General features: G+C 42.7%; 1 protein-coding gene across 12 annotated transcripts in view; it reads right to left on the reverse strand.

The window, feature by feature from the left end:
* PTPRT (protein tyrosine phosphatase receptor type T) overlaps positions 1 to 27,664 on the reverse strand; it is an 832,297-nt gene that overhangs the window by 710,320 nt on the left and 94,313 nt on the right. For all 12 annotated transcript variants that reach the window (XM_064382448.1, XM_064382446.1, XM_064382451.1 and 9 more), the window contains exons 2-4: positions 24,298 to 24,569; positions 11,826 to 11,907; positions 2,434 to 2,549 (exon numbers count right to left, since the gene is read on the reverse strand). In XM_064382448.1, coding sequence (XP_064238518.1) covers positions 2,434 to 2,549; positions 11,826 to 11,907; positions 24,298 to 24,569 — 470 coding nt within the window. The remainder of the gene's footprint in view (positions 1 to 2,433; positions 2,550 to 11,825; positions 11,908 to 24,297; positions 24,570 to 27,664) is intronic.

Below are 27,664 nucleotides of genomic sequence, written 5' to 3' on the forward strand. Positions count from 1 at the left end.
AGAAGTGACAACATGAACTTCTAGCAAAGTGTGTGGAGAGACAGCAAGGCAAACAAATACATGAAAATATGTTCAGGCTGGGCGCGGTGGCTCACACCTGTAATCCCAGCACTTTGGGAGTCCGAGGCTGGGGGATCACGAGGTCAAGAGATCGAGACCATCCTGGTCAATGTGGTGAAACCCCATCTCTACTAAAAAAATACAAAAAATTAGCTGGGCATGGTGGCACATGCCTGTAATCCCAGCTACTCAGGAGGCTGAGGCAGGAGAATTGCCTGAACCCAGGAGGCGGAGGTTGCGGTGAGCCCAGATCGCACCATTGCACTCCAGCCTGGGTAACAAGAGCGAAACTCCGTCTCAAAAAAAAAAAAAAAAGAAAGAAAGAAAATATGTTCAGATCATCAGTCCTCAGAGAAATGTAAATTAAAACTACAATGTGCTCCCATTACACACCTATTCAAGTGCCAAAATTAAAAAGACTGATCATATTGAGTGCTGGTGAGGATACAGAGCAACTAGAACTTTCATTGACTGTGTGTAGGAAGGTAAAATGGTACAACCATTTTCTCAAACAGCTCATTGTTCTTCCAAGTTAAACATACATCTACCAGATGACCCTGCCATTCCACTTCTAATTCATTTTCATACCCAGGAGAAATGAAAGAATATGTCTCTACAAAGACTCACACATGCTTGCTCACAGCAATTTCTCTGTAATAGCCAGAAACTGCCAACAACCCAACAGGTATCTATCAACAGGTAAATGGATAAACAAATAGTACTATATCCATTCTATGAAATATTTCTCCACAACAAAATAATAAATATTGTTACACACAACAACATAAGTAATCCTCAGAATAATTATGTTGTAGGAAAGAAGGGTACATGCTGCATGCTTCCATTTATATAAAATTCTAGAGCATGCAGGCTAATACATACTGTCAGAAAGCAGATTGGTGGTTGCCTGTGACAGAGGGGGATGAGGAGGTCAGGAGGAAGTGGACACACATGGGGACAGAACTTTGGATGTCATGTACACACTCAATATCTTGATTGTGGTAATAGTTTCACATGTAAACATAACAAAATTTACCAAATTTTGAATACTTTAAGTATCACATCTCAATTATACCTCAATAAAGCTATTTAGAAATAATTTTTTTTGAAGGAGTTTTGCTCTTGTTGTCCAGGCTGGAGTGCAGTGGTGCGATCTTGACTCACTCACTACAACCTCCGCCTCCTGGGTTCAAATGATTCTCCTGCCTCAGCCTCCCGAGTAGCTGGGATTATAGGCACCCACCACACCCAGCTAATTTTTGTATAGAAATAATTTTTTTAATGTCAAATAACCACAGCCACATGTAGTTAGTCATTCCTGCACTGAACAGCACAGCTCCCACTTCTGTGCTGCTCCAAAAACTTGCTATTTGTGTTAGTATTAACAAAAGTATGCCAATGCTATTATAACAAGTGATGTTTTAGTTCTGTGTGTTGCCCTCTGTCTCTAACCCCCATTCAAAGAGATCCTTTCTCATCTTCCTTGGAAGGTAGCATCAATGAGCAGAAATAACAGGAAGACAAATTCAAGCTTAAAACACTTCCCTGATAGACTTTACTAATGGATTTATTTAACCAAAGAATAGACAGATTGCTTGTTTTAGTGAAAAATTCCCATAAAGAGTGACTCTCTAATTTTACCCAGATGTACTAGTGAATCACTGGATATCCAGTCAAGATTACATGAGACCACATACCCAGAACCTAAGATATTCCATTTGCCTTAGCCCTAGTAATCTGCGATTAAAAGACAAAGTTTGTTAGAGGGTAGTTGGAAAATGTCATAGTTACAAATTCTAGTTCTGGAACGTTTAGGTTTTGGTCTCTGTTTCTGCATCTACAAAATGGTTGTACCAATGCCTGCCTAAGATTCAACAAGATCACAGATGCAGGGCAACATAAAAGGAACAGAAGTACTTAAAAAATATCCCTTCCCCTTACACACCAAACCCTTCATCACAGCACACACTTTCTTCCCTTATCAAAGGATAAGACAGCATTGTTAGCCCAAGCTACCGTGTTCTGTAAACCCCTGCCATTTTGCAAATGCTGGTTAGAGCAGAAAATTCCACCAGGGCTCAGGCCATGAGACACATCCCGCCAGACAAGTCGCAGGCCTAACCACCTGACCCCAGGAAACTCCTCCCTTAGCAGCTAAGCACACCACCCACCCCATCTCACAACAAGCCCAGACCTCTCCCACCCAGACCTACACTTATTCCAGTTCGTAAGCAGGGGTGGGCTCCAGTGCTAGCTGGTGTTCCCCTCCACAGGGTTTTGTTCAATATACTTGTGTTGCCACAGAGCTGCTTCTTTCCTTCTTTTCCCTTTCTCGTCCTAACAAGTATGAACGGAGACTTCTCTCGTGCTTACCTGGAGCCAAAGCTTGTCATGCTGAGACCACTTTCCACCAGCAATGCACTGAAATGTGGCATTCTGCCCCACATTCACCTCCACATTTTGGAGTCTCAGAAAATGAGGTGCTTTTCCTAAGAGAGAAACCAAAGAACACATGAGAATGAGACTCAACAGCCCGCACCACTTCCCTACTGGTGAATGGCAGCTCAGAATGGGCACTGGGCAGGGTGGAATTGGTGCTTGAGAAGTGGCCCAGCTCAGTGAAGAGTTCACTGGTCATTCATTATGAGTCTGGCACTGTTTGAAGAACTTTACATATAGTATCTCACTGAAACCTCACAAAAATACATGAAATGGGCAATATTTCCATTTCACAGATCAGAAAGTTAAGGCTCCGAGGGGTTACATCATCACTGGACACAGTCACACATCCAGAGGGTGAGGGAATCAGGAGGTGAATTTAGAACTCTGTATCCTATTACTAGCTATTATGCAATATGGCTCTGTGAAATTGGCACAAACACATCTAGAATACACCCAAATTAATCACGGCTCCTGGGACTGGCATTGCACAAAAGGTGAAACTATGACACCAAATGTTAGAAAGAAGGAAAAACTGGAGGCAGGGAGGGGTGTAGATATTCACCATAGGTGATGCTTCCCTGTAGCCTATACAAGCAAAGAAAGAGAGCTGATTTGAAGCTCCTCTGTGCCTGAGACCTGCACACTTGGCCTTGGTGATGATGCTAATGAGGAAGATGATGAGAAAGACAAAGAGTGGAGGAGGAAGGAAAAGAGAAGGAAGGCACTAGTAGCTGTCATTCTTAGCACTTGCTATGTGATCGATACCATGTACAGTGTCTCTATGCAGTAACTCACTTAACACAGTGTAGTCCATAGTGGTATTTTCTCTACTTCACAGTGAATGAACTGAGGCAGAGAGAACTCCAGAAATGTGCCCAATGTCACAAGACCCCAGAATCTTACTCTGTGATGTGCTTTCTGAGCATAAGGGGGGAGCATTGATTCCAGGGACTGGACATAACAGGGAAAAGATTTTTCAAATGAAAACCAGAGTGTGTGTGAGCAGACAATCTTAGGTCTATGTTTTATATTGGGTAACCTGGGTTCATCTCTTTCCATTTTTGTGGAGAAGGGTCCCTCACCCACCTGCAGTCTAGAAATAATAACATCAATAACAGCTCTCCATAGGCTGATAGCTTATATCTAGAAGAATTAGTTTCTTCACTGAGGCACAATGAAGGATCTCTATGCCATCAATCAAATCAGTGATGAACTGGTATCACCCCCGGAGTGGAAACAAACGGAGAATTAGGAGAGGATCAAGGAGGTTTAACAGGAGGTTCTGGCCAACTTTTTTTTTTTTTTTTTTTTTTTTTTTGAGACAGCGTCTCACTCTGTCACCAGGCTGGAGTGCAGTGGCACCATCCCAGCTTACTGCAACCTCCGCCTCCTGGGTTCAAGTGATTCTCCTGCCTTAGCCTCCCGAATAGCTGGGACTACAGATGTGTGCCACCACACCCAGCTAATTTTTGTATTTTAAGTAGGGATGGGATTTCACCATGTTGACCAGGATGGTCTCGATCTCTCGACCTCGTGATCTGCCTGCCTCAGCCTCCCAAAGTGCCGGGATTACAGGTGTGAGCCACCATACCCGGCTGATTTTGGCCATCTTTCTAGAGGGAGTCAAATACACAGAGAGACAAATAGTAACAATAATGCCATCTACTGAGAGCTCCTACAGTGCCAGGTACTATGAGAAATGCTTTGCATGTTCTATCTAATTTAACTTCATGACATTCCTATAAAGCAGACACTATTATGATTTCCCTGTTAGGCAGAAATCAAGGCTCAACAAGTTTAATATGCCCAAAGCTACGTAGCACTAGTGAACGACAGAAACAGAATTCAATCCAGGTCCACTTTAGCCCCAAACTCAGCATTTAACATGCAGCTATGCTCCCTTGCCTACTGGGCACTGGGAATAAGGATGGTGTCTCCAGCCAGACTCCAGGGTCTGCAGAAGGGGCTCCCAGACAGGGCGGTACTGATGGTTCAGGTCCTTCTCAATGCTCCCAAATACTTTATTACACGTGACCCCTTTCCTTGCTATTTTTCCTTGATTTGAACTATCTTGTCTACTAATCTGTGTCATCACCTGTAAAGCCTAGCAAAAGCCAAGAATCTTGGAGCAATTAAGCAGACTTATTGGGAGAACACTGGGCAGGGTGGAATTGGTGCTTGAGAAGTGGTCTGGCTCAGCGAAGAGTTCATTGATCACTTATGATAAGTCTGGCACTGTTTGAAGAACTTTACACATAGCATCTCACTGAAACCTCAAAGAATAATCCAGGAAGTGGGCAGTATCCCCACTTTCCCAATGTGTTTTCGCTCAAGTTTTAAACTAATGAAGAGCAGCTCAGACATCCCTCACGCTACCTTTGAGCCGCCATGCTGGAGTGCTGTCAAGGACCCAAGGCCCAGGGAAAACCACTTCTATGGGCTTCTCAGAGTTGAAAATTCCTCCATCTAGTCAACTTGACAGATGTCATGCTGCTTTGATTGTCTGAAATTGTTTCCTTTTGGCTCTCCTGTATAATTTTGTGAAGTTATTTTTGGAACTATCAGTTCAAGTCGATTCTTGAAGAGGGAATACAGTGAACTTTGTAAGTTCGTCCATGCCACAGGTTTAGAGGGGGAGTGAATGCATCCACCCCAGGTGGGGAGGGAGTGCAGAGTCTTAGCTCCAATGCCGGGAAACTCTGTGTTTGTTTTTACAAAGAAATGCCCTTCCCTTACGCTTCGAGAAAATGGTTTAACCTGTGGGACGTGTACAATTAGCAATGAATCTTCTCTGCATCGATGTCCCCAGCGTGCCTGCCTCTGACTCCTCTCCACTTCCTGCTTCTCAGCAATAGAACTTTTGCCTTGATTCTTTCATTTTCAATTTCTCTTCTTCCCTCCCTTCTAGGTTCAGTGGTAGAGAGTTGAGATGTTTAATGACCCTCGGTGTGAATATTCTGAGGAAACACTGGCAATTTACAGCAGAGACACTGAACGCATGCGCCGACAAGAGACAGTTACGTAAATTAATAAAGTCGTTCAGCTGTAAAACAAAACAAAACAAAAAATACCACCTCCTTGGCCCATCTTTTATTTGCTCACTTTTGATAGAGAGTTAAGAAAAATAAAGATGTCTTTATATAAGAAAAGCAACGTTGCAAGCACAATAACAACTGGTATCCACCACTAGCCTTAGCACTGGGGAGGTAATAAGGAGTGGTGAGGATTGGAGGGAACTGGAGAGAGATGCTGTGCCCCACTGAAAGTGGGCAACTACGACTTCAATTCAGCAGAGGGAGGCCAAGCATGCACGCCTTATATGGGGGTGTCAAACATTTGATTTCCCAAGGCAAGTAAGAAATCCAGACTTTATATGAAATCTCTCACTCTAACCTCAACATGCTGTTAAAACACAATACAGACTTAACAAAACAGGCGGGCAGGCAGACTCTATCAATCTGTGGTCTCTGTTCTTACATAAGTTATCTGCAACAATTCCACCATCCAGACTTACCCGATCCAGTCTCATAAATTTAGGGCCTCCCCGACAACTCTATGCAGCACGCAGTGGGCATCACACGAAGGCCAGCCCTGATGGCAGTTCCCAGCCCAGAAGCTGATCTAGACCATCCTCTTCTTGCTCTGGACCCGTGTGTCTCTGCTCCTTGGGGCTCTGGGTCAACTTTGGCTCATGACAGCGCTCTCCAGGGATTGTGCTTATGTGGGGGGCCTGCTTGGTCCTCTTCTCTGCATTCCTGGCCTCTCTGATCCCCCTTTTTCCATGTCCCCACACAGCCTGCTCATCAGCCACAGGTTCTCTCAACTGCCACCTTTCCCCAGCATCTGCTGTTCTGGGAGAGAATTTATATTCCATGGACTTCAACTCACCCACCTTCAGCCAACACGGTTGACTTTGGTACCAAGGTCAGCCATCAGCTCATGGTTCTAAGCACTTCCTACTCACTCCGCACTGAGACCCAATTCCCCGCAAACGGGATGCCACTGAATGGGCTTAACAGAAGACTGGCTGTGCATTTGGGGCAAAAATGCCTTGATGCTGGTGGCATTTAGACTCCTGCAGATGTCAGTACCGCATCTGAAGACATATTATTGTGCTCTTTATCCTGCTCTTTAAACCTGACAGTGCTCAGTAGGAAGCCACACAATTGTGCAGAAAGCCCGGTACACACATTAGAAACATGTTGCAGATGCTCTGTGGGCTCAGGGACACGGCCCCACAAGATTGTGATGGGGAAAAAAAAGTTTTAAACACTTCAAAAAGTCAACTTAGAAGCTACGAACTTTGAAATGGAGTGGAAAAATCATCCTGACATTTATCGTACACGGGTATAAATGCAGTGGTCCTGCTAATGGCTAGCACTGAGAAACAGCAGTGGAGGGTAACTAAGGCTAGAATACTTTTAGAAGAACACAAAAATGTTAAATGGGCTATACATATAGATGAGAGGTTTCGTTTGTTAAAAAAAAAAAAAAAAAAAATTTCCTTTGAGCATTATGCCTGTCTTCTGGTTACTGTTTTGGGAGCTTCGAGACAATTATCTACCGTCCTAATCTCAGTGCCAGTCAACTGACGATACAATTGCAAATGTTTCGCTTGCTCCCTGGAACTTCTGGAATATTTAGTGGAATCACTTATTGATAAACTCTGATCATATGTTAATAAAAAATATGTTTGGAGGACAGAAGGGGAGAATTAAAAAGCCTTTGTGTCCACAGGCTTTTTTGAATTGAATGCATATATTTCAATATAGTTAAATTTTTAACCATCTATAAGTAAAGTCATAAATCAATTAATTCTAAGACTGGAGGTCCGGGAAAAACCACCTTTAGTCTTAAGGAGAATTCAGAAGCTACTATCCAGTTGCATGACAGGTAACCCTCGTGAGCAGACTCTGGGGCCCATAGTTGGCTTCTCACAAGGCAGCCTGCTCTTCCCAGCATCACAAGACCTTGCTTAAGCTAGAAATCTGGGAGTGAGCCGTCTCTGAAGCCTGACTCCTAATCCAATCAATTGAATGAGACCAGTTGGCTCTGCCTCCTAATAGATCTCTAATCTGTGCACCTCTATCCACCTCTTTCTCTATGTTTATTCATAGTCCTGCTTATCATTTGTCATGGGCTGAACTGTGCCTCCTCCAAATTAATCTTTTGATATATGACCCTAAACCCCAGTACCTCAAATGTTCCTATATTTAGCAATAGGGCCTTTAAAGAAGTGATTAAGTTAAAATAAGGCCTTTAGGGAAGGCCCTAATCCAATCCAATCTGACCAGTATTTTCAAAAGAGGAGGACATGCGAATGCACAGAGGTACACCAAGGGACTATGAGTACAGAGGAATGACCATGTGAAGCCACAGCAAGAAGCCAGCCACCTGTGAGCAGAGGCCTCAGGAGAAACCATCACTGCCAACACCTTGATCTTCGACCGCCAGCCTTCAGAACTGTGAGAAAATTAAATACATTTAAGTTGCTTAAGCCACCAAGTCTGCAGCATTTTGTTAGGGAAGCTTTAGCAAACTAGTGCACTGCCTGTGCATATAATTATATAATTATATAATTATATAAATAAATGTAAATTATAATTATATAATCATGTTATATAATTATTAATCTATTATAATTTATATATCATTTAATATAATTTGCATTTATATAAAGTATATTTCTATTCTATATTATATAATACTTGTAAAATAATTATATATAATTATATGATTATAATAATATAATCATACAATTATTTGTTTTGTTTTCCATCTCCTTCACTTCAATAGAAGTCCATGAAGACAGAGAGTCAATCTGTCTTTCTCTCTCCCACAAATCCAGAATGGTGCCTGGCATGGAACCCATGTTCAGCAAATACTTGTTGGATGATGAATGGATGTCTCTCAACCACCCTGATGCTGACCACCACAACCTCTTGCATGGCTCCAGAACTTTTCTTCCTCCTAGATCTCCCAACATCTTCTCTATGGTTCTTCAACACAGAGCAGCCCACGTGACCCTTCTCCAGCATCATGCCCTGCACAGAGCCTCCTGCACTTAGACAAACATTTAAACTACTCACAATGATGCCCAAGGCTCAGACTTCTCTGCCCCACATTTGTCCGACCACTTTCTCCTGTGCTCCTTTTGCTCAGGACACTCTGGCAGAATCAGGACGACTCCCTGTGCAGGACCTCTGCAACCGCTGTCTCCTCTGTCTGAAGCATCCCTTCCCCAAATCACTATATGGTGAATTCCTTCCTGTGATGCGAGTATCAGCTCAGATTACATTTTCAAAGATATCTCCCTTGACCATTATATCCAAGAAGCCCGCCCATATCCCAGAAACCCACACTTAGGATATCAATGGGACTTTTCACTATCTGAAATTTTTGGTTAATTAATATTACTTACTGATGTAGTGCCTTGCTTTCCATTGGCTCTCCTGCTAATCAAACACCATGAGTACAAGGACCTAACCTTTTTTAGTCACTGAAGTATCACTGTGCCTAGGAAAGCTCTTAACACACAGCTGATGTACAATAATTCACTTGCTGAAAGAAAGAATGAATAAAATCTGGGCAAGGTATGGACTAAGCACTGGTCCTTAGGGAAGGGACTTTTTTGGGCCCTACTCAACTCCACATGATTAATGAACTGTGGATATACCTCAGGTATTATGTATACTGCCAATATTTGTCCATATAGTTAAATGAAAATTTTTTCCAATTCCAGCCTCTCCTATGGGGTCTTCACATTGTGGTTTCTGAGAAGTTTATGCTTAAGCTGCTCCAACACTGAGATTGAGCCCAACAAAAGCACATTATGCAGGAAATAAAGCCAGGATCACGTTTCCTGAGTTACAGCCCATGGTCCATTTGCTGGGTAACTGGCTCTCAGCAATTTCATAACCATGCAATCCACAACCCCTCTGCAGGAAGATGATGAGGTTGTCAGGAGAATCCTAACTTCAGGAACTGCCCCAATGAAAGGATAATTTCAAGAGGATTCATCAGACTTTGGGGTAGAAAGCTATTCTAGTACCCTCCAGAGAACCCACTCCTGTGGAGATTTATCAAAGAGAAGGACACGTTTGCTTGTGATAGCAAACCATGGTCTGTGCTTGGAGGTAAGGCAGAGCTTTTACCACTCTGGGTTTGAAGGTAGTTGAGGCTAGGGTAAGAGACAGGTGTCAAGGTTGGGCATCAGGATGGAGGTGAAAATTCCCATTAGAGCACAAAGTTCTGGGACCCAGATAAAGAGACCCATGCTATTTTTCCTGGGGAAAATCCAGCTGTCACCCACTAGAAAAACAAAAGTCCAAACATCCAGCACAAGGTAAGAAGCAGAAACACAGGTAGATGTGGCAGAGGCAAGCACACTCGGAGTGGACAGGATGCAGGCAGGGCTTGAGGAAGACAGAAGGGATGTTTCAGAGAGACTGCCTCAAAACTGGAGGTGGTGCAAGGTTGAATGCATGCTGTTAAATGGACCACAGGTAGCACAGACATCCCCCAACACAGCTGCCCAGTCTTAGGCCAAAGATCATTCTCCAGTGGAACATCTGATGCTGACTCCCAGGAGTACAGGGAGGGGAATATTTCATCCTAGTGAAGGAGATTTATATGCATATCTACTACATAAACCCTGCATAGCTGGGTATGGAGGAGTGGCACACCTTTGAGGACTCTTGACGCTGTACCATAAGTACTAACCACTATGAGAAATCTCTCTCTGTGCCTACATGGAGCTGATGAGCGTATTTAAAATTATTTCAAAAGAATGAATCGCTTTGGGGTACTGTTCCCTGCGAGTGAACAGTGTGCTAATTTGCTCAGTGTTTTGGCGGTGTTCTTTTTTTTTAAAAAAGACAATTGCACAAGATTCTATAGCTGGGGGGATTTCTGGGATCTGACTCACATGAAGTCTGGGTCAACAGAAACTTTTCCCAGGCATGCCTGAATGACAGGCCAATCTGAGAAATTCTAAAAGACTCACAAAGTAACCCAGAGGAGGGGAACTTTCAGCCAGTGCCATGGAGAGCCCAGTAGCATCTCAGCATTCCTGAGACACCAGTTGCTGCTTGGAAAAGAGAGTCTCTCTTGCACAGGACTCAAACACAGTTTCTCAAAATAATGTGTGGAACTTGTAATGTGTTGCAAATTCCTCCAGAGAAGGTGCTCTAAGACAATGAGTCAGACAATGGCATTCTAGTGCCAGGCAGAGGGAAGTTACGTTTGAGGGTCTGACAAATTCATTGCAGCAGAAGTGGAGAGTCATTTCAATTAAAGCAACATGGATGCGGCTGAAATGAGAATAGTCCCTCAATGGGAGGATTGAAAAGCACATAAGGAGAGGAGGACCCATGATACCTCCTGAGGCAGCAGCAAACTGCACCACAGCCCAAAGCATGACTCATGGCCATATGGGAGGAGTGGACGGAGCCCACAGGGCGTTACCTAGAACTGGATGGCTGCTGAGAAACTACTGGGAATCTCCAATCTGCAGAACACTGACAAACTTGTGGGACTGGCATCTCAGCTACCCCGCCCAGGGGCTGCCATAATCTCCATGCAAATCAGTTTGATTTCAGTCTCCCCAATCAAATGTCACTGGGTATGATGTCATCTCAACTACCTGTACCCAGGACTTATGGCCTCTGAGATTTAGCAAAGCCAGAAACCACATCTCCCTGCTGAAACACATTCAAATATCTGAGACTAAAGATGGCAAAGAAGTGGATGGGTATGGAGGAGTGGCACGCCTTTGAGGACTCTTGACGCTGTACCATAAGTACTAACCACTATGAGAAATCTCTCTCTGCGCCTACATGGAGCTGATGAGTGTATTTAAAATTATTTTGAAAGAATTAATCACTTTGGGGTGCTTTTCCCTGTGAGTGAACAGTGTGCTAATTTGCTCAGTGTTTTGGTGGTGTTCTTTTTTTTTTTTAAGACAATTGCACAAGATTCTAACCAAAGCCCTCTAATTCTTCCACTTCAGTGGTCTGAATCCCACTAATAAACAATCAGGACTTTAGACTCCCTTAATAATGGAGAGAGATTCAAACGAAGATGTTTTGCCACTCTCTGCAAATTCCTGGAGGTGCTGCTTGTTGAACAGGCCGGCAAAATTACGGATTTATTCAGGACTGATTGCATTGAGTATGTAAGCATTTTTGAAAGATTAAAAGAGAGAGAGAGAGAGCGGAGAGGGAGAGATGTTTGTGAGCTGAATGAATGGAGGGGATTGCAGGCTTTATGCTGCCTAGTCTGGCATGGATCAAGGCTGTACTGGGAGGAACGGACAGACTTACTGCACGGATGAGCAAGGACCCGGACCTCGTCCACGGCGATGTAGCCAGGATGACCCTTCAAAGAGACGGATTCAAATATCACCTGCAACACACAGGGCGGGAGTCAATTTCACAGAAACGGTTGTAGGCATTCATCATAGGAAGCGGCCCGGCCCCCAGCCCTTTATGTTTCAACTTCCCATCAGAAGCAACCACAGAGACCTTCTATTAAGACGGCACGCTACCCTGGCAACTGACTGGGATTTCTAACACAAGTTAAAAAGGCCACACTTTGGTGACTAGCAAAAGAAGAGTCAGTCGCATGGAATATTTTTAACGGATTTCAGAAATAACACTTAGATGCAAGAAAAATGACCCAAACACTGAGGTCTTGGAGACTCCAATCTGTGCATCTTTCTCATTGCGGCTTTAAGGGTCAAGCCACAACTTGACCATTCTTCTACAGAGAACTACTTTCTAATATCCCAACTTTTTAAATAAAGGGTAAGAGAGATGCTTACCTTGGAGTTACCATAAGCCAAAGAAAGTTTACCATGCTTTGATTCTACATTCCCAAGGAACATATTACATTTGGATTTATAATAACACTCTTAAAAAAGTGGCAATCTACCTCTTGGTATCCAGGAATAGAAGGCAATGAGTTGTCTGAATTCTCCACTCTGACTTCCACCTAAACTGCTATTTCCATAAAAATTTTGTAATGTATTTACCTTCCCTCATCACTCAACCTCTATCTTCACCTAGGAGATATGAATGTCTGTGTGGATAACACAGCCAACATGCTTGACCTCTCTAGTTCCGACAGCCTTCTCCAATCCACTTTAGCCCCACCTCATTCTTCACCTTCTGGAAATTGGAAATTCCATTTTCCCATATTCAGGCACAATCTCTACCCACAGCCTTCTCCCAACTGACTCCTCTTGACCTGCTCCTCAGGCTCATGTGGTACCCTAGACCTCTGCTTTTCTTATCTAATCCCTGACTTATTAATGCAAGAGGTCCAGACTACCGTGTGAGCTCTTCAGACTCCACATGAGCCTCTCCTAAAGCCCCTATTCCTTTGCACCTTTATTTCAGCTTTGCCAAGCCTATAACACATCTGCCTTCTCCACTCCTGTACCTCACACAACTGCCGCCCTTTCAGTATGCACCCATGTCAGCCCAGCAGACACCCACATCTTCAAGAGGCGAGAGGCAGAGAGAGGGGCTGACTTCTAACTTTTTACCTGCTGACCTGATATCCATCCACACCATCCCCTGCCTCTTCTTTACCAGGAACACCACTGCTCTTGACCCTGACTCTGGCTATATTTTCCAGCTTTTTGATTCTTTTTGGTTTTCTCTGTCTATCCTGTATCTCCAAATCCTTCCTTTTATCCCTAATTTTGACGCACATCAACAGCTTCTCCTATGCTTTAAAAACTATCCTTTAGCGGCAGGTTTTCTCTAATACCATCTAGTTGTGTTTCAGTAACACTTAAAATTCTCAGTAGTTTTGTCTTCATTCACTCCCAACACTTCCTGACTTTCCACTGCAAAACTTCAACCTACTATAATCTAGATTCTGTCTTCCATACTCCCCCAACAAAACTGCTTACATGGAAAATACTAATAATCTTCTAATTGCCAAATCCAGTAGATATTCTCAATCTTTATCTTACTTGGAGAAGGAAGATAGTGCAGTGCTTAAACTATGGATCCAAGTGCCTAGGTTCAAGCTCTGGCTGTGTCACTTACTAGTTAGTGGTCTTGGGAAAGTTACGTTACTGTTCTGTGCCTCATTTTCTGCATCTGTAATAATAGTGTCTACCTCATTAGGTGATTTTTTTAGATTAAGGGAGTTAATACCCTACTTAGAACAATGTATGGCACATAGTACATTCTCAGGAAATATTTACCATGATTATTGTCACAACTTGACCATTCTTCTACAATTGTCGGTGTTCACAGAATCTTCATTTCTGGGTCTTTTTTTCTATTTAGGTTCACATAACACTTTATTCTTGTGATTTTTCTCATAAATCTGGCAGTGTTCTACCATAGATCTGTATGCATTCCTCCTCCTCCATCCTCCCTTCTAACGTAAGGGCCCCTTACTCATCTTTTCACTGCTTATACTCTCCCTTCAACAGCTGCCAATGCATTGATAACTCCCAAGCCCAGCTCTGCACCCTAGACCTTTCACCCACACATCTGTCTTACGTATCCAGTTCACAGATCTGTGTTTCTACCTAGGTGCCACATCAATGATATGAATGCAGCAGATCTGCACAGCTTCCTCCTCAAACCTTTTCCCTCACTGACCAATGGGCTACTCTTCCTGAAATATGGAATATGGTCAGTGGCACTATGACCCATTCAGTCACCCACGCTGGAGACCTGGGTATCTGGTGGGCCTCTCCTCCCTCAACCTGCATCTTCATTTTCCTTTGTATTCTACCTTATTAGCAATTCTCAAATCTTCCCATGTCATCCGTCTCTGCTATTAGGATGAACCATTGGAAGCAGGCATTTTTTGGAGGTCAAAAACAGCCAGACATCAGAACCACTGCTCTGATTCAAACAGCCATCAGTTTTCATCTCCAACACCTGACAGCCTCCAAGAAGGACCCTCTCTCTCCTGACTTTTACTCCTCAGTTCAAGTCTATGAATAGAATATAAGGTAAGCAATGAGATCAACCAGAAAACCTCCCTGTGACATCTTTTTGTGGTTTATGTGGTCACTCCAGGTCAGTGGATTCAAAGATTAGTGTTCTCATTGGGACTTGGAGCTCCAACAGCTATAACAAATGAACTGTGGAGAACCAATGGGAACCACTGGAGATCATGATGATGGCTGAGAAGAGGCAGCTTCCTTTGGTGGTGGGATCTGTTGAGAAATAGCACGTGGCTGCCTGGGAGTTAGGTGAAGTCCTTGGGGATGACAGTCACACCAAACATAGAGCTGGTGCTCCAGCATGATGGCCACTCTGGAAGAATAGTTTACTAAGAGAGCAGGGTCCTTCAGAGAGACTCCACAAACAAAGTTATTCAAGAGGTAGGGGAAAGTCTGCAAACCTAATGTGCTAGCCACCTCATCCTGCAGAGGGGAAAGTAAACAGAAGGCCTTCCTGTAAATAATCATGTGTCTAATTATATTTTTTAATAATTCAAAGGAAACCAAAAGAGAAGTTCGTAGAAAAAAGATAAAAGCAAATAGAACATACACAGTAAATGCATTTAAAAAGAAACAGCGCAAAAGTATTCAAACTGTGTAATAAAAATGACAAAAGTGAGAAAAAATGTTTCTGTTGTGACAGTAAATATAAATGGGTTAAAACAGAGAAAAGCTCTCAGACTGTCTAAATAAACAAAGTCTAATTGTATGCTATAAGATAAACACCTAAAACAGAATGACTCAATAACATTAAAAAGTACAAGCTGAACAATGACATAATAAAGAAATGCAAATAAACAGAAAGCAGTTGTCACAAAAATAATGTGAAAGATCAAAGCAGAATTTTAACCAAAAAGCAAAATGAAAAAATCGGGTGGACTAAAATGGTCATTCAGAAAAAATACATGAGTCTAGAGACTTAAGTGAAGAAAATGATGAAAAGGACACGGGTTGAAGACTTTAACCTATGTCTTAGATTTTGACTAACCATATAGAAAAAATCAAGTATATATAATGTAAATAATGTATTTACTAGATATATATTAATAAATACAAAGACAGAATAAGATTTCTATTAAAATGCTATGGCTCAGTAGCAAAATAAAAATCCTATACTAGGCCACAATATAACTTCAATAAATCCCTTGAAGAAGAAATTGTTTAGCTTTGGGTCTACACATTTCCTAACCAAATTCACTAAAACTAGAAATTAGTGACAAAATCTTAAAAATCAGTTTCTTTAAAGTTACACAATGCTACCGCATGTTCTCACTCATAGGTGGGTGTTGAACAATGAGAACACATGGACACAGGGAGGGGAGCATCACACACTGGGGTCTGTAGGGGGGAACTAGGGGAGGGACAGTGGGGGGTGGGGAGTTGGGGAGGGATAACATGGGAGAAATGCCAGATATAGGTGATGGAGAGGAAGGCAGCAAACCACATTGCCATGTATGTACCTATGCAACAATCTTGCATGTTCTTCACATGTACCCCAAAACCTAAAATGCAATAAAAAATATATATATATATAAAAGTTACACAATGCTTTCTTAATAACTATGGTGTCAAAGTATGTTTTATATGTTAACAAAAATCTGAAACAAAATTAAAAGTCAAATAGGCTGAGAATAATATTTGTAATAGCTATGTCAGCTAACAGAAAAATATCCTTTTTTGTGTGTAAAGGACTCTTGAGAATCACCAAAAAAAAATCATTCAAATTAAAAAGTGGCAAATGACTTCAGCAGGTAATTCACAAAAAGATGAAGGAGAAACGGTAATAATCTATGAATGTAATTGTGCAAAATGACACTGAGGATGATCAGAAGGTACCCCAGAAGACGCCTACAACCTTGGATGGAGATGGGATCACTCCATCAATATGCTTCTGATGTGGGGCTCCTAGCCACAGGAAGTACCACTCAGTAGATAGCCAGCTCCAGTTCCTGGACACACACAACAACAGGACAAGGTGATGCCAGGACCCTCAGAAATGGAAAGACCTGCTCAGATGTCCTGAGGAGAGGGAGAATGGTTATCTTCGAGCCAAGCACACTCTCAAGAAAATTCAACCAAGGCTCTTGAGGAATGAAAGTCAGAAATGGGAGAGCCAGAGGAGTGAGTAGAGAAGTCTAACGGCGACTCTGGTGCAGGGTTTTCCTCCTGTCTTCAGGAGGCAGGGGAATGGGGATGGAATGGGGAACTCACACAGGGCATACATATCCAGTGGCACTCCACGTCAGTACATGGAGGCCAAGACCCTGAGTACAGGGACTGGAGCAGAGGGCTCAGGCTAAGAATTCCAACTTCTCTGTAGATGCTCTTCAGCTCCAAGGCTGCCATGTTGGACCTACTGTCTACTGCACATGCTCCAGCCCCATGGGCCTCATTTAGAGACCTCCTTGTGCAGGTGTTGAAGACATGGAGCTCTCATGGAAAGGTGAAAACCTCTCCCTGTGCCTAGGGAACTGTGCAAAGCCAGGAAGCAATTCCCCAAAAGAGGATCTGAGATGAGTCATGCTCAACCCCTTCAAAACGTGGTTTTTGTTCATACTTGGAGGAGGGTATGGATATGTCAGGCCATAGTTTAAGAGACTTGGTGTTTTAACGTCACCTTTTATAGTCCTCAAGCAGAAAGTCTGCATGGCAAAAATTTTAAGGGGCTGCAAACATTTTTAAGACACGAGAAAAATGTTGGCACATCAGAACTCCTCTTAGGAAGAGAAATATATATATTTTCATGGGGAGAGATTGCTTAGGGTAAAATTAAGAGAGACACTCTTTACCATATCAGCCCAAGGGGACCTGTAGAAGACAAGGAGGAGGATTCCATGTAGTAGAGAAAAGTGGGATGGATAAGGGAGCAGATGGAATAGAATTCCAAGGTGGTAGAGTGGGCCCCTCACTGTGATAAACTCCACTGAATTGTGAGTGAAGGTACTAAACCTACAGAGTGCCAGATGCCAGGGATTTCCTGAGAAAGGGACTGAGTTTCAAATCTAGTTGAACCAAAGCTGGGTGAGTCCTTAATTTCAGGGGCCTATATAGCAATTATAACTACTGAATAAAAGATAGCTTTCCCTAGGCAGATGACAGAGATTAAGGCAAGTAGGTAGCTGCAAAATTAACAGAAGCTCTTTTATTTTTTTTAAATTGTGAAACAGAAAAGTTCACAATCATTAGAAAATATGAAATCAAATTAATATCACCTAGAAAGGAGCTGTGATCTGAAGTACACGTAACTTAACAGCCATTCAGCACTGCGTGGTAACCACATTTAATAATAATGTATTGTATATTTCAAAATTGCTGGAAGAATAGATTTTTTAAATGTTCTCACTACACAAAAAATGTTAAGTTGGTGAGGTGATGGATATGTTAATTAGTTTGATTAAGTCTTTCTATAATGCATACATAGATCAAAATATCACACTATACCCTATAAATATACACAATTAATATTTTCCAATTAAAAGTTAATAAATAAGCCCCTGGTTTCCCAAGACGAGGCACATGTGGAGAGATGGCTGGCAGAGGGAGGTTCTCACCCCAGGCCTTCCCAAAAGTCTAGTGCCAGAAAGCTCACTAATGAGGAAGAGGAAATTTCAGCGTTTATTACAGAGCTAAAAGTCAATTTTAGAACTATAAAATATGACTTTAATAAATTAATACATAAACCATCAGGTCTGAAGCCCAGTAATTTGTATTTAGTCCACGGAATCATATGTGCAGGACCAGAGCTCCAGGTCTGGTGAATTTTAAAACCCATTTTGCTAGTGTCTTTGGATTTCCTGATAGGTCCCCTTTTCTTGCCACCATACCTATGTGTGCATGTACGAGTGTGCTTTGAATCCGAGAGTCTGTGGCTACTTGTCCCTATGTGTGCACTCTGTGGTGTTTGTGGCCAAGTGAGTATCTATTAGTGACTATGTGTGTATAACACACATATCTCCCCAAACTGCTGCGCTCAGCCAAGGAAACGTAACGAGGCTGCCATGGCCAATAAGGTGCAAATCAAAAAATTCTCCCAGATGAGGCTGCTTATCCAAGGGATGGCACAGAGGTTACTGAGGACAGGCTAAACAACACTGGCTATTTCTTTTAAAAAAGCTTCCTTCCTCCTTCCCCTTTCTCTCTTTTTCCCTCCTTTTCTCTTTCTTTCCTTCCTTCCAACAATTGCTAAGGCCACTGCAAGCCTGATGATATGGCTTGGCTCTGTATCACATGCCAAATCTCATCTTGAATTTTAGTCCCCATAATCCCTACATGTTGACAGAGGAACCTGGTGGGAGGTGATTGGATCATGGGGTTGGTTTCCCCCATGACGTTCTCATGATAGTGAGTGAGCCGTCACAAGATCTGATGGTTTTATAACTGTTTTACAGTTCCTTCTTCACAGGCTCTGTCTCACCTGCCACCATGGAAGACGTGCCTGCTTCCCCTTCTGCCATGACTGTAAGTTTCCTGAGTCTCCCCAGCCATGCAGAACTGGCTCTTTTCATTGTAAATTAAACCTCTTTTCTTTATAAATTACCCAGTCTTGGGCAGTTCTTTATAGCAGTGAGAGAACAGACTAATACACCTGACATGATGATTCATGCATATTCTCTAATTTTACCTGCAGAAGGACCTATCATACCTAACACCCTCTCCATTCTACAGATGGAACTGTAATTCTGAGTGATGACAGGATACAGCTAACATTACACAGCTAGCAAGAAGAGTCTCAGGAAGGGTAGCTATTTTCCCTAAAGGCAAAGCAGAGCTTGGAGCCAGAGGACCTAGGAAGAATCATGGGGACTTGAATGTGCCAGTAGTGCTTCCTACACTGGAAGATGGGACATATTGCTACCTAATAGAGAGAGCTACTACATAGATCTCATGCCTCTCATAGGGTGTGAACACAGCGGGCACTCCAGAGACGACCTTTTTCCCCCATTGCCTCATCAAAGAGCATGGCAAATGGTGTGACTGTCCCTGTACTGGGTCAATTTTCTTGTTCATTGTACTTTAACTTGTGGCCGCATCCTGTACCCATTTGCATCTGGCCCTAGATAGGGGGTTTCCAGTTGGAACCTCAAAGCTTCACTGACCATGCCCATGAGCTTTTAGACACACTTGAAATCTATACTCAATGATACAGTGGTGACAGTCTAGGGAATAGGGTATCTGGGATCTGCCCCAAGCTTAGCCAATAATTTGCTATGAGGTCTTCGATTTCACTATGCAACTCTGGACATCAGTTTTATAATATACGTCCGGGTTCAGCCATGGCCTGGAAGCCAAATCCAGCCCACCACCTGTTTTTGCACATAAAGTTTTATTGAAACACAGCTGGATCCATTCATTTACATATTATCTATGACTGCTTTCACGGTACAATGGCAGAATTGAGTAACTGCAAAAGAAACTGTACGGCTTGCAAAGACTAAAATATTTTCTTTTTAGTCCTTAACAGAAAATGTTTGCCTTATCTACAAAATGAGGATAAACCTAAGCCACGTGTGCCAGTATGCAGTCTGTAAATGTCTATGGATAGGAAGAGTATATAATTTATCATTGAAACTGGGGCAAACTATGAAACGGATGCTCTTAATTTCACCAGGATAATAGGAGTAAACAGGGTTGTCCCAGCACACTGAGATGTAGGGACACCTGTCTGCAGAATACTATCTCTACAGTCAAGTGGTCATGTGACAAAAAGAGGGTCAAGATCAAACTTAGAGGAAAGACAGTAAATTAAACACCAATAAACAGATTTCTTTCTGACTCCTCAGAATTCCCACGAGTAACTGTGAGTCTCCTAGAACCAAATACATCATACAGCTCTTTCAAAATGCTGTGACCTCTACCACATCAGCCTTCACCTCAGAGAATCTTGGGGAACAAATGTTCCACTGAGCACACTCTACAGGTCATGCACTGGGTATTCTTCCCAGAATGTACAAGCAAGATATTTTCCCCTTGTTCATGCAACTGTGCAGGTAGAGAATATAGTGCCATACGCTTAATGCCATTCTGAAAGCCCAAAAGCTCTGAAAACGAGGTTCTTCAGTTTAGTATTATACAAAGTAATTTGGTGGTAAAACCTGAACTCAGCCAAATTGGCCTGATACTGCTTACAATCTTTATTTATCCCATTTCTTGTGAGTATCTAAAAGTTTTGCTGTAGAAATATTAGATTTGATTATAGGGTACTGCCTCAGACCCTACCAGGGTTGTTATGAAATACACAAGATATGCGAATATATTACTAGTTAAATTCCAAACATTCTGAATTCTGACACATATCTGACACCATCAGTTTCAGATAAAGGTTTGTATTAAAACATACTACACAAAAGGAAAAGACAGAAATAATGAGGCCAAAGGTACATAATTTTTCTCAAAACATCTAAAATAAAACACATCACATTGTTAGTGACACACACATTAAAAACAAGGATTCTCCTTTTAGCACTTTCATTGATAAGTTCCTGCTCTTCTAAAGAAGAGTGTAGGGTCTTAACCTCACACCAAATGACCACAGTTCCCCCTGATCACCCCAAGACCAGCTCTGTCCCATTCACCTCTGTGTTACCGATGCCTGAACTGGCCTGGCTCACACAGGATGCAAAATGACTGACAAGCGGATGAGTATAGGGAGCAAGTGGCAGAATGATGGTGTAATGAGTTCTTCCAAGAATTCACTTTCTCTTTTCCGCTTTTCTTCTTTTTCTCACTTCCTCTTTTATTTCCGTTCTCCTGCTAACTTTCCTTACTTCCTGCCTCTGGCTCTTGGCCACCCATGGACAGGCAGAGAAGATGAGGTTGGGGGAGAAGCAAAGGAAACGTGTTCACAAACAGGGCTATTCAGATCCATCTCCAAGGCTGCTTGCATATTGCCAGGGTTGTGGGAGTAACCTGTGCTGTTCGACAGTCCCTGCCACAAATATCTTGTCTTATTGTCTACTCATTTAAGTCTCCTGACAACCCCAAAATATAAACCTTAATAAAACTCTCAACACAGACCAAGGCACTACAAGAGACAGCTGCAGAATTCTCCACAATAGATGATGAGAATGAGCAGAACTAGAACCCCATAAAGGTGAGGTCCCTTCTGAGAGCCCAGCCCTGGAGTCACCCCCTTCATCTCCCCACCCACATGCTCCAGGCAGGGCTAAGCCTTTCAAGAACTCTACTAGGGGAAATTGTGGAGCCAAGTGGTTAAGAATTTTGATCTGTACTAATTTGACAACCACCAGCTATTGAAGTGTGGCTAATGAGACTATGAAACTGAATTTCTCATTTCACTTGAGTTCAGTTACCTTAAATTTTAGTTTAAAAACTGATACCTGGCCGGGCGCGGTGGCTCACGCCTGTAATCCCAGCACTTTGGGAGGCCGAGGCGGGTGGATCACAAGGTCAAGAGATTGAGACCATCCTGCTCAACATGGTGAAACCCCGTCTCTACTAAAAATACAAAAAATTAGCTGGGCATGGTGGCGCGTGCCTGTAATCCCAGCTACTCAGGAGGCTGAGGCAGGAGAATTGCCTGAACCCAGGAGGTGGAGGTTGCGGTGAGCCGAGATCGCGCCATTGCACTCCAGCCTGGGTAACAAGAGTGAAACTCCGTCTCAAAAAAAAAAAACTGATACCTAATTCACTTAAGAATGTTTGGAACAACCTGTATATTTGAATACATTTCTTCAGCTATATATTTTATGAATCTAAATACAGATCAGTATTATTAATGAAAATAAAAACTTAAAATTGAGACTTACTGTAAGTATAAAATATAGACTGGATTTTAAAGACTGATAGGGAGAGAAGAGAAAATAGCTCACTAATAATTGTTTAGACTGATTACATGTTGAAGTGATAGTATTTTGGATACAATGGGTTAAGTAAAACATATTCTTAAAATTAATTTCAATGATTTCCCTTTACTTTTTGGTTAATAAATATTTATAAATGACATGTGTGGTTTCCATTATGTTTATATTGGATTATATAGCTTAGAGAGTAAAATCAAATAGAATGGGTAAAAACCAAGACCCTATCTCTATTCCAGCTTGGGTTATCACTTATCATTTCTGAGCCTTTGTTTCATACTATAAAATCGGTATAGTAGTACCTGCCTCAAAGGATTATTCTGAAGATTAAACAAGGTAAGGTATGTGAAATATTTTGTACTGTGCCTAGAACAAGATAAACACCCGATGAATGGTAGGTATCACCATCACCACCATTACCCTCATCACCATTACCTCTCCCCTATTTCTGAAAGGAATTTCAGGAAATGTATCATGAGGAAAAGTAAAATTATTCTAAAAAAAAATCATAAGCCATTGAGGATAAAATGGAAATATTTATGGCAAAAATCCAGGCTAAATACTGGGAACAATTGAGTATTAAATTCTGATTTCTTGTTACCAAGGCAAAAAGGAAATATAGCTTGAATTGTCTCATTAAGGTCAACCCAACAAGTGATCTCAATATATAAACGTATTCCTAACACTAAAATCTGGAAGAACTGTACCATGGATATTAAACTGGAGGATGTCTAAGAAGCCCCCAGCCACTGATCTTGCCACCTTCAGGTCCATCTGCTTCAGATGCTAGAGAAATTTCTCCAAAATACAGATCAGACTGCATCACTCTCTAACCCAAAACCTTTCAATAGTGCAAGTGGGGATTAACTGCAAATGAACACAAGATATCTTAGGGGGAGGATGAACATGTTCTGGACCAGTTTATGACGATGGTTGCACAATTCAATAGGTTTTCTAAAGTCACGGGACTGCACACTTAAAATAGGTGGATTCTGTGATATGTACATTTTATCTTAATAAGATTGTTTAAAAAATAAAATTTTAAATAGCTCCAGGCCAAGACAATGTGTAGAAGTGTTCCTCTAAGGATGCTTTATGGATGGGTGCCAATCTGTACACTGTGTGTATCAGGTCACAAGAAGATAAGGAAGGAAGGAGAGAGAGGTTCGGAAGCTGTTATGGCAATTTGGCGTTGCCATGACTTTTTTTTTACGGTGGTTTATTTATAAGAGTATTACTCCACAATGAGCTGGGAGGAAAAGTGTCCCTTCACCACAGACAGTCTGGACAGCACTGCTTTACACTAAGTTCCATTCGTTAGCCTGGCATTCAGAGCCCCCCACGATCTACTGGTCCCTGCAGGCTGATCTCCGTCTGTCCCCTTTGCAACGTACCGTAAACAACTTAGTCTTTCCAAACTCTGCCATCATCTATCATCCATTCCTCTAGCTCATAGTACACACTGTTCTTGACAACTCAAATGCCTTTCCCTCTCTCCCTTTTAAAATAAATTTCTATTCATTCTTCAAGATTCATCTTAGCGGTCATCTCCTCTTACAAACCATCCTAATTGCCTTCCCCAGCAAACACCCCATTCCCCCGAGGGTAATCTTTGACTAGTTATCTCATCTCTCTGAACCTCAATCTTTTCATTCATAAAAGAGGATAGTACTAGAAAGAACCTCCCTCGTCACGTTATCGTAAGCACTGACTTTATAAAGAGGAATCAATGCTGTGTTCCTCCATCATCTTCAGGAGCCACAGGCATTCTGCTATACTGTCATTTTATTTATATATCAGTCTTTTCTTACAGATGATAAACTCAAGGGAGGCAGGGGCTGTGTCGGGTCACCTCTGCAGAGCTTGGCTAGGAGGAGAAGTCCAGTAAACACAAGTGAATAAACGAAGTTCTTTCTAGACCTAGCACCTGTAGGAAGAGCAGTGGTGTACAGATTTATTACTAACTTTCAAAAATAAAACCATGGTAAAATGCCATACCTGATAGAAATGTGGCCAGAAAGTGCTGATGGCGAGCTCTGCCTTCACCCAGCCCTCAGTGACGACCCCGGACACATTCCAGACAGGGTTCCCTTGGGGGCCACCATTCACCTTCACGTAGACGTTTAAGGCCCCTGGGCTGGATCTGTCACGGCTGGAGAAGTAGTAATGGAAGTCGATGCAGTGGGTGTCGTTCTCCTTCAGGGTCGGCAGGAGAAGGTGGGCCTTCTGGCCAGAGGCTCTCCCAGAGCTGTTCACCATCATGAAAGATCCTGGAGACCAACAATACAGGTGGGAAGTAGAGACAGAGAGTAAGAAAATCCTTCTGAAAATCAGTCACACTCATAAACATGGTGGCCAGAAGAGAGGCCAGTGGTCAAGTCACTCTAGGAGGGTCTGGGTGACCCTGCAAAAGCCACATCTCCTCTCTGAGCCTGAGTATCCTCTTCTGTAGTTGGGAATCAAAAATCTATTCAACAAGGCGGTTTTAAGAATTAAGAGATGGTAACACGCATGAAGTATTTTTACAAGGTGCTACTATTACTATCAGCAGAAAACACAGCTACTATTTCCCAGCATTCAAACGGTTGCCTTGTAGGAACGAAGTGAGCCTCTTTTGAGTTCCTTTGAGAAATTAAATGGTTGTCTCCGATTCTTTATCCCTCCCTGGATCCATGTCCCTTGCCATCGTCTTTGCAGTTCCTTCCAGCAGAAGCAGAGGATTTGTCCCCATGCCCTGACTTTGGGCTTTACCATATGACTTGCTTTGGTCAACAGGATGCTAACAGAATGATTCAAGCAAAGGTTAAAATGTGCTTGCCCTTGCCATCTTGCACTACTGCTTCCTTTCATGAGAATAATGTGCCCCCAGTAGCGGCTGCCCCTTTCAGCTTGGGATCAAGAATACACACACAGAGGATATCTGACTTGAACCGATAGTAAAGAATCAAGCCATGCCCCCCATGCAGCTAGAATTACAGCCACATGGCCCAAAAGCCCAACCTAAATCAGCCGATCTACAATCAGTGCACAGTCCCACGAGAGCAAGAATAAATGCTTATTGTTGTTTTCCACTGAGTTCCTTCTCGGTGTGTTTTGCTGCTTTATTGTGACAATAGCTTATTGATAAAGCTGCCTGCGAGGGCAGACTCATGAAAGAAACCATGAGGAGGTACATTTCAGTTCAGTGTACAAAGAACTTTCTAACAAGTGAAGTTAGTGCAAAACAGAATTGACTGGCCAGAGACAAAGTGAGTCCCCATCCATGCAGGTGGCAAAACAGAGCCTGGACAAATTAAAGAGAGGGTTAAGGAAATTTCTCAAGCAGCTGGGAGGGCTGAACTCTGTGACTTAGAGTCCTAAGATTCTATGAAATAAACTGCATCATGAAACACAGCAGATAAACTCATGCGATTCTGGAATGCATGTTTCCACCTAGAAAATCACTTAAAATATTCAATTCAGAAAGAAACCTTAAGACCACTTATCCTCAGCGAAGGTAAGCTGCTTCAATAGCTAAAAGTCACCTCATTCATTCAACCTAATGCCAAAAAGACTAACAGCTCCTAGTTAACAAATGCTGGGAAACCCGTATCTTCTTGGGGTTACAGAAGGTACCAATCAAACCCTGTCTCCTCCAGGTTCTCAGTGAATTTAAAAACAGACATGAGAGAGAGGGAGAGACAGACAGCGAGGTCAAAACTTCCACATTATTATTCACAAAGTAACTTGGACTTAAGACCAAATTAGACTTTCTGCATGTTACCCCTGAACCACCATGCAGAGCAGAGGTACCCAGCCTCCAGCTCTGCCCAGATCCCCAGGCCAAAGCTGTCTTACTGGGATGATCACTTAGGATACTTGGGTGGGCTTAAACAAAAAAGTAGCCAGGTGAAAAGCACAGAGAAGCCTGAGTCAGTTGCTATCATGTTTTTGCCATCCTACCAATGAGAAAAATGTCTGTGTAAATGTAAGGAGTACAAGTGCAGTTGTGTTACATGGATATGCTGCACAGCGGCCAGGTCTGGGCTTTTAGTGCAGCTACCAACCAAATAACACATATTGGATCCATTAAGTAATTTCTCATCCCTCCCTCCCTCCAACCCTTCCAAGCCTTCAATGTATATCATTTCACACTCTGCATCCATGTGTACACATTATTTAGCCACCACTTAGAAGTGAGAATATGCAGTATTGGTTTTCTGTTTTGGCATTCCTTCACTTAAGATTATTGTCTCTAGTTCCATCCATATTGCTGCAAAAGTCATGATTTCAGAAAATGTAGTACCACTTGGGGTAGGAGCCACTGGAAGTGGAACAAAGGTGCAGGTGTCTTTGCCAGTGTTTCTAAGTGAGTAAAGTTTCCTAGTTTAGGGCCTTGCAGTAACACAAGGTAAGTGAAGAGACGTCTCCATGTCAGAGAAGTTATGAATTATCATAAATCCCCAATGAGGCAGCAAAAAAGGAGTGATTACAAGGGCAGAAATAGAGGCTTAGAGATGAGACAGAGCCTGCACCCATGCCCATATCCGTCCATTGGCCTACATGCCGCCGGGTTCCAGAAGGTTTCCTTGGACAGGTAAGTAGCAACTCCAAAGCCCCACAAAGGGTTTGTGACTGCCCCTGCCACTGAGGAGTAGCGCATCTCCCAGCAGGAGGAGCAGCCTGAAAAGCAAAGTGTCTCTCTCTCTCCTTTCTGAATCCCATGATACCCGCGTGCACATTTCAGCTCCTGTCCTCCTGCGAATTCACACCACAGGCACCTGTTTCCTCGGCTCTTTACAATCCACAGCAGAGAGAGTTGAGAAGGTTTTCCTTCCAGCAGCTCATTTTCCCACTTCCTTCCATCCTAGCTTCAGTAGCAGGGCAGGCTTGCTGAGGAGGTAGAAATTTCCCTGTTCCATGTAGCTTCACACATAACCCTATAACATCATTCTGGACACATAGCTAGACTTCGTCTTCCAGCCTCCCTTTAGCATTTTGTGGGCACATTCAACCGAGTTCTAGATAATGGGGCATGAGTATGATGTGTGCCACTTTCCAGGCCTGGATGGTAAAAGCTGCCTCCCTCTTACCCACCCACCTCCACACTAAATGATCTTGCCTCTCAAAGACTGGTCTTTGGACCAGCCACCCCAGTGTCACCTGGGGGCTTGTGAGAAACAAGAATCTCACATCTGCCTGCAGGCCTACTGAGCCTGGATCTGCATTTTATCAAGAACTCCAGGTGATCTACATGCACATTAAGGGGTGAGAATCCCTGGCCCAGTCTATTTTCCTATCTACTGGCTGAATGTTCCAGATCTCAAGAGCCTGGGGGAAAGCAGAGCCACCATAAAAGAAGCCAGGTTCCCCGAACGAGCAAAGC

The sequence above is a fragment of the Aotus nancymaae genome, unplaced genomic scaffold (genome assembly GCF_030222135.1).
Source record: "Aotus nancymaae isolate 86718 unplaced genomic scaffold, 86718_ANA_hifiasm-v0.15.2.pri h1tg000029l, whole genome shotgun sequence".
NCBI lineage: Eukaryota > Metazoa > Chordata > Mammalia > Primates > Aotidae > Aotus > Aotus nancymaae.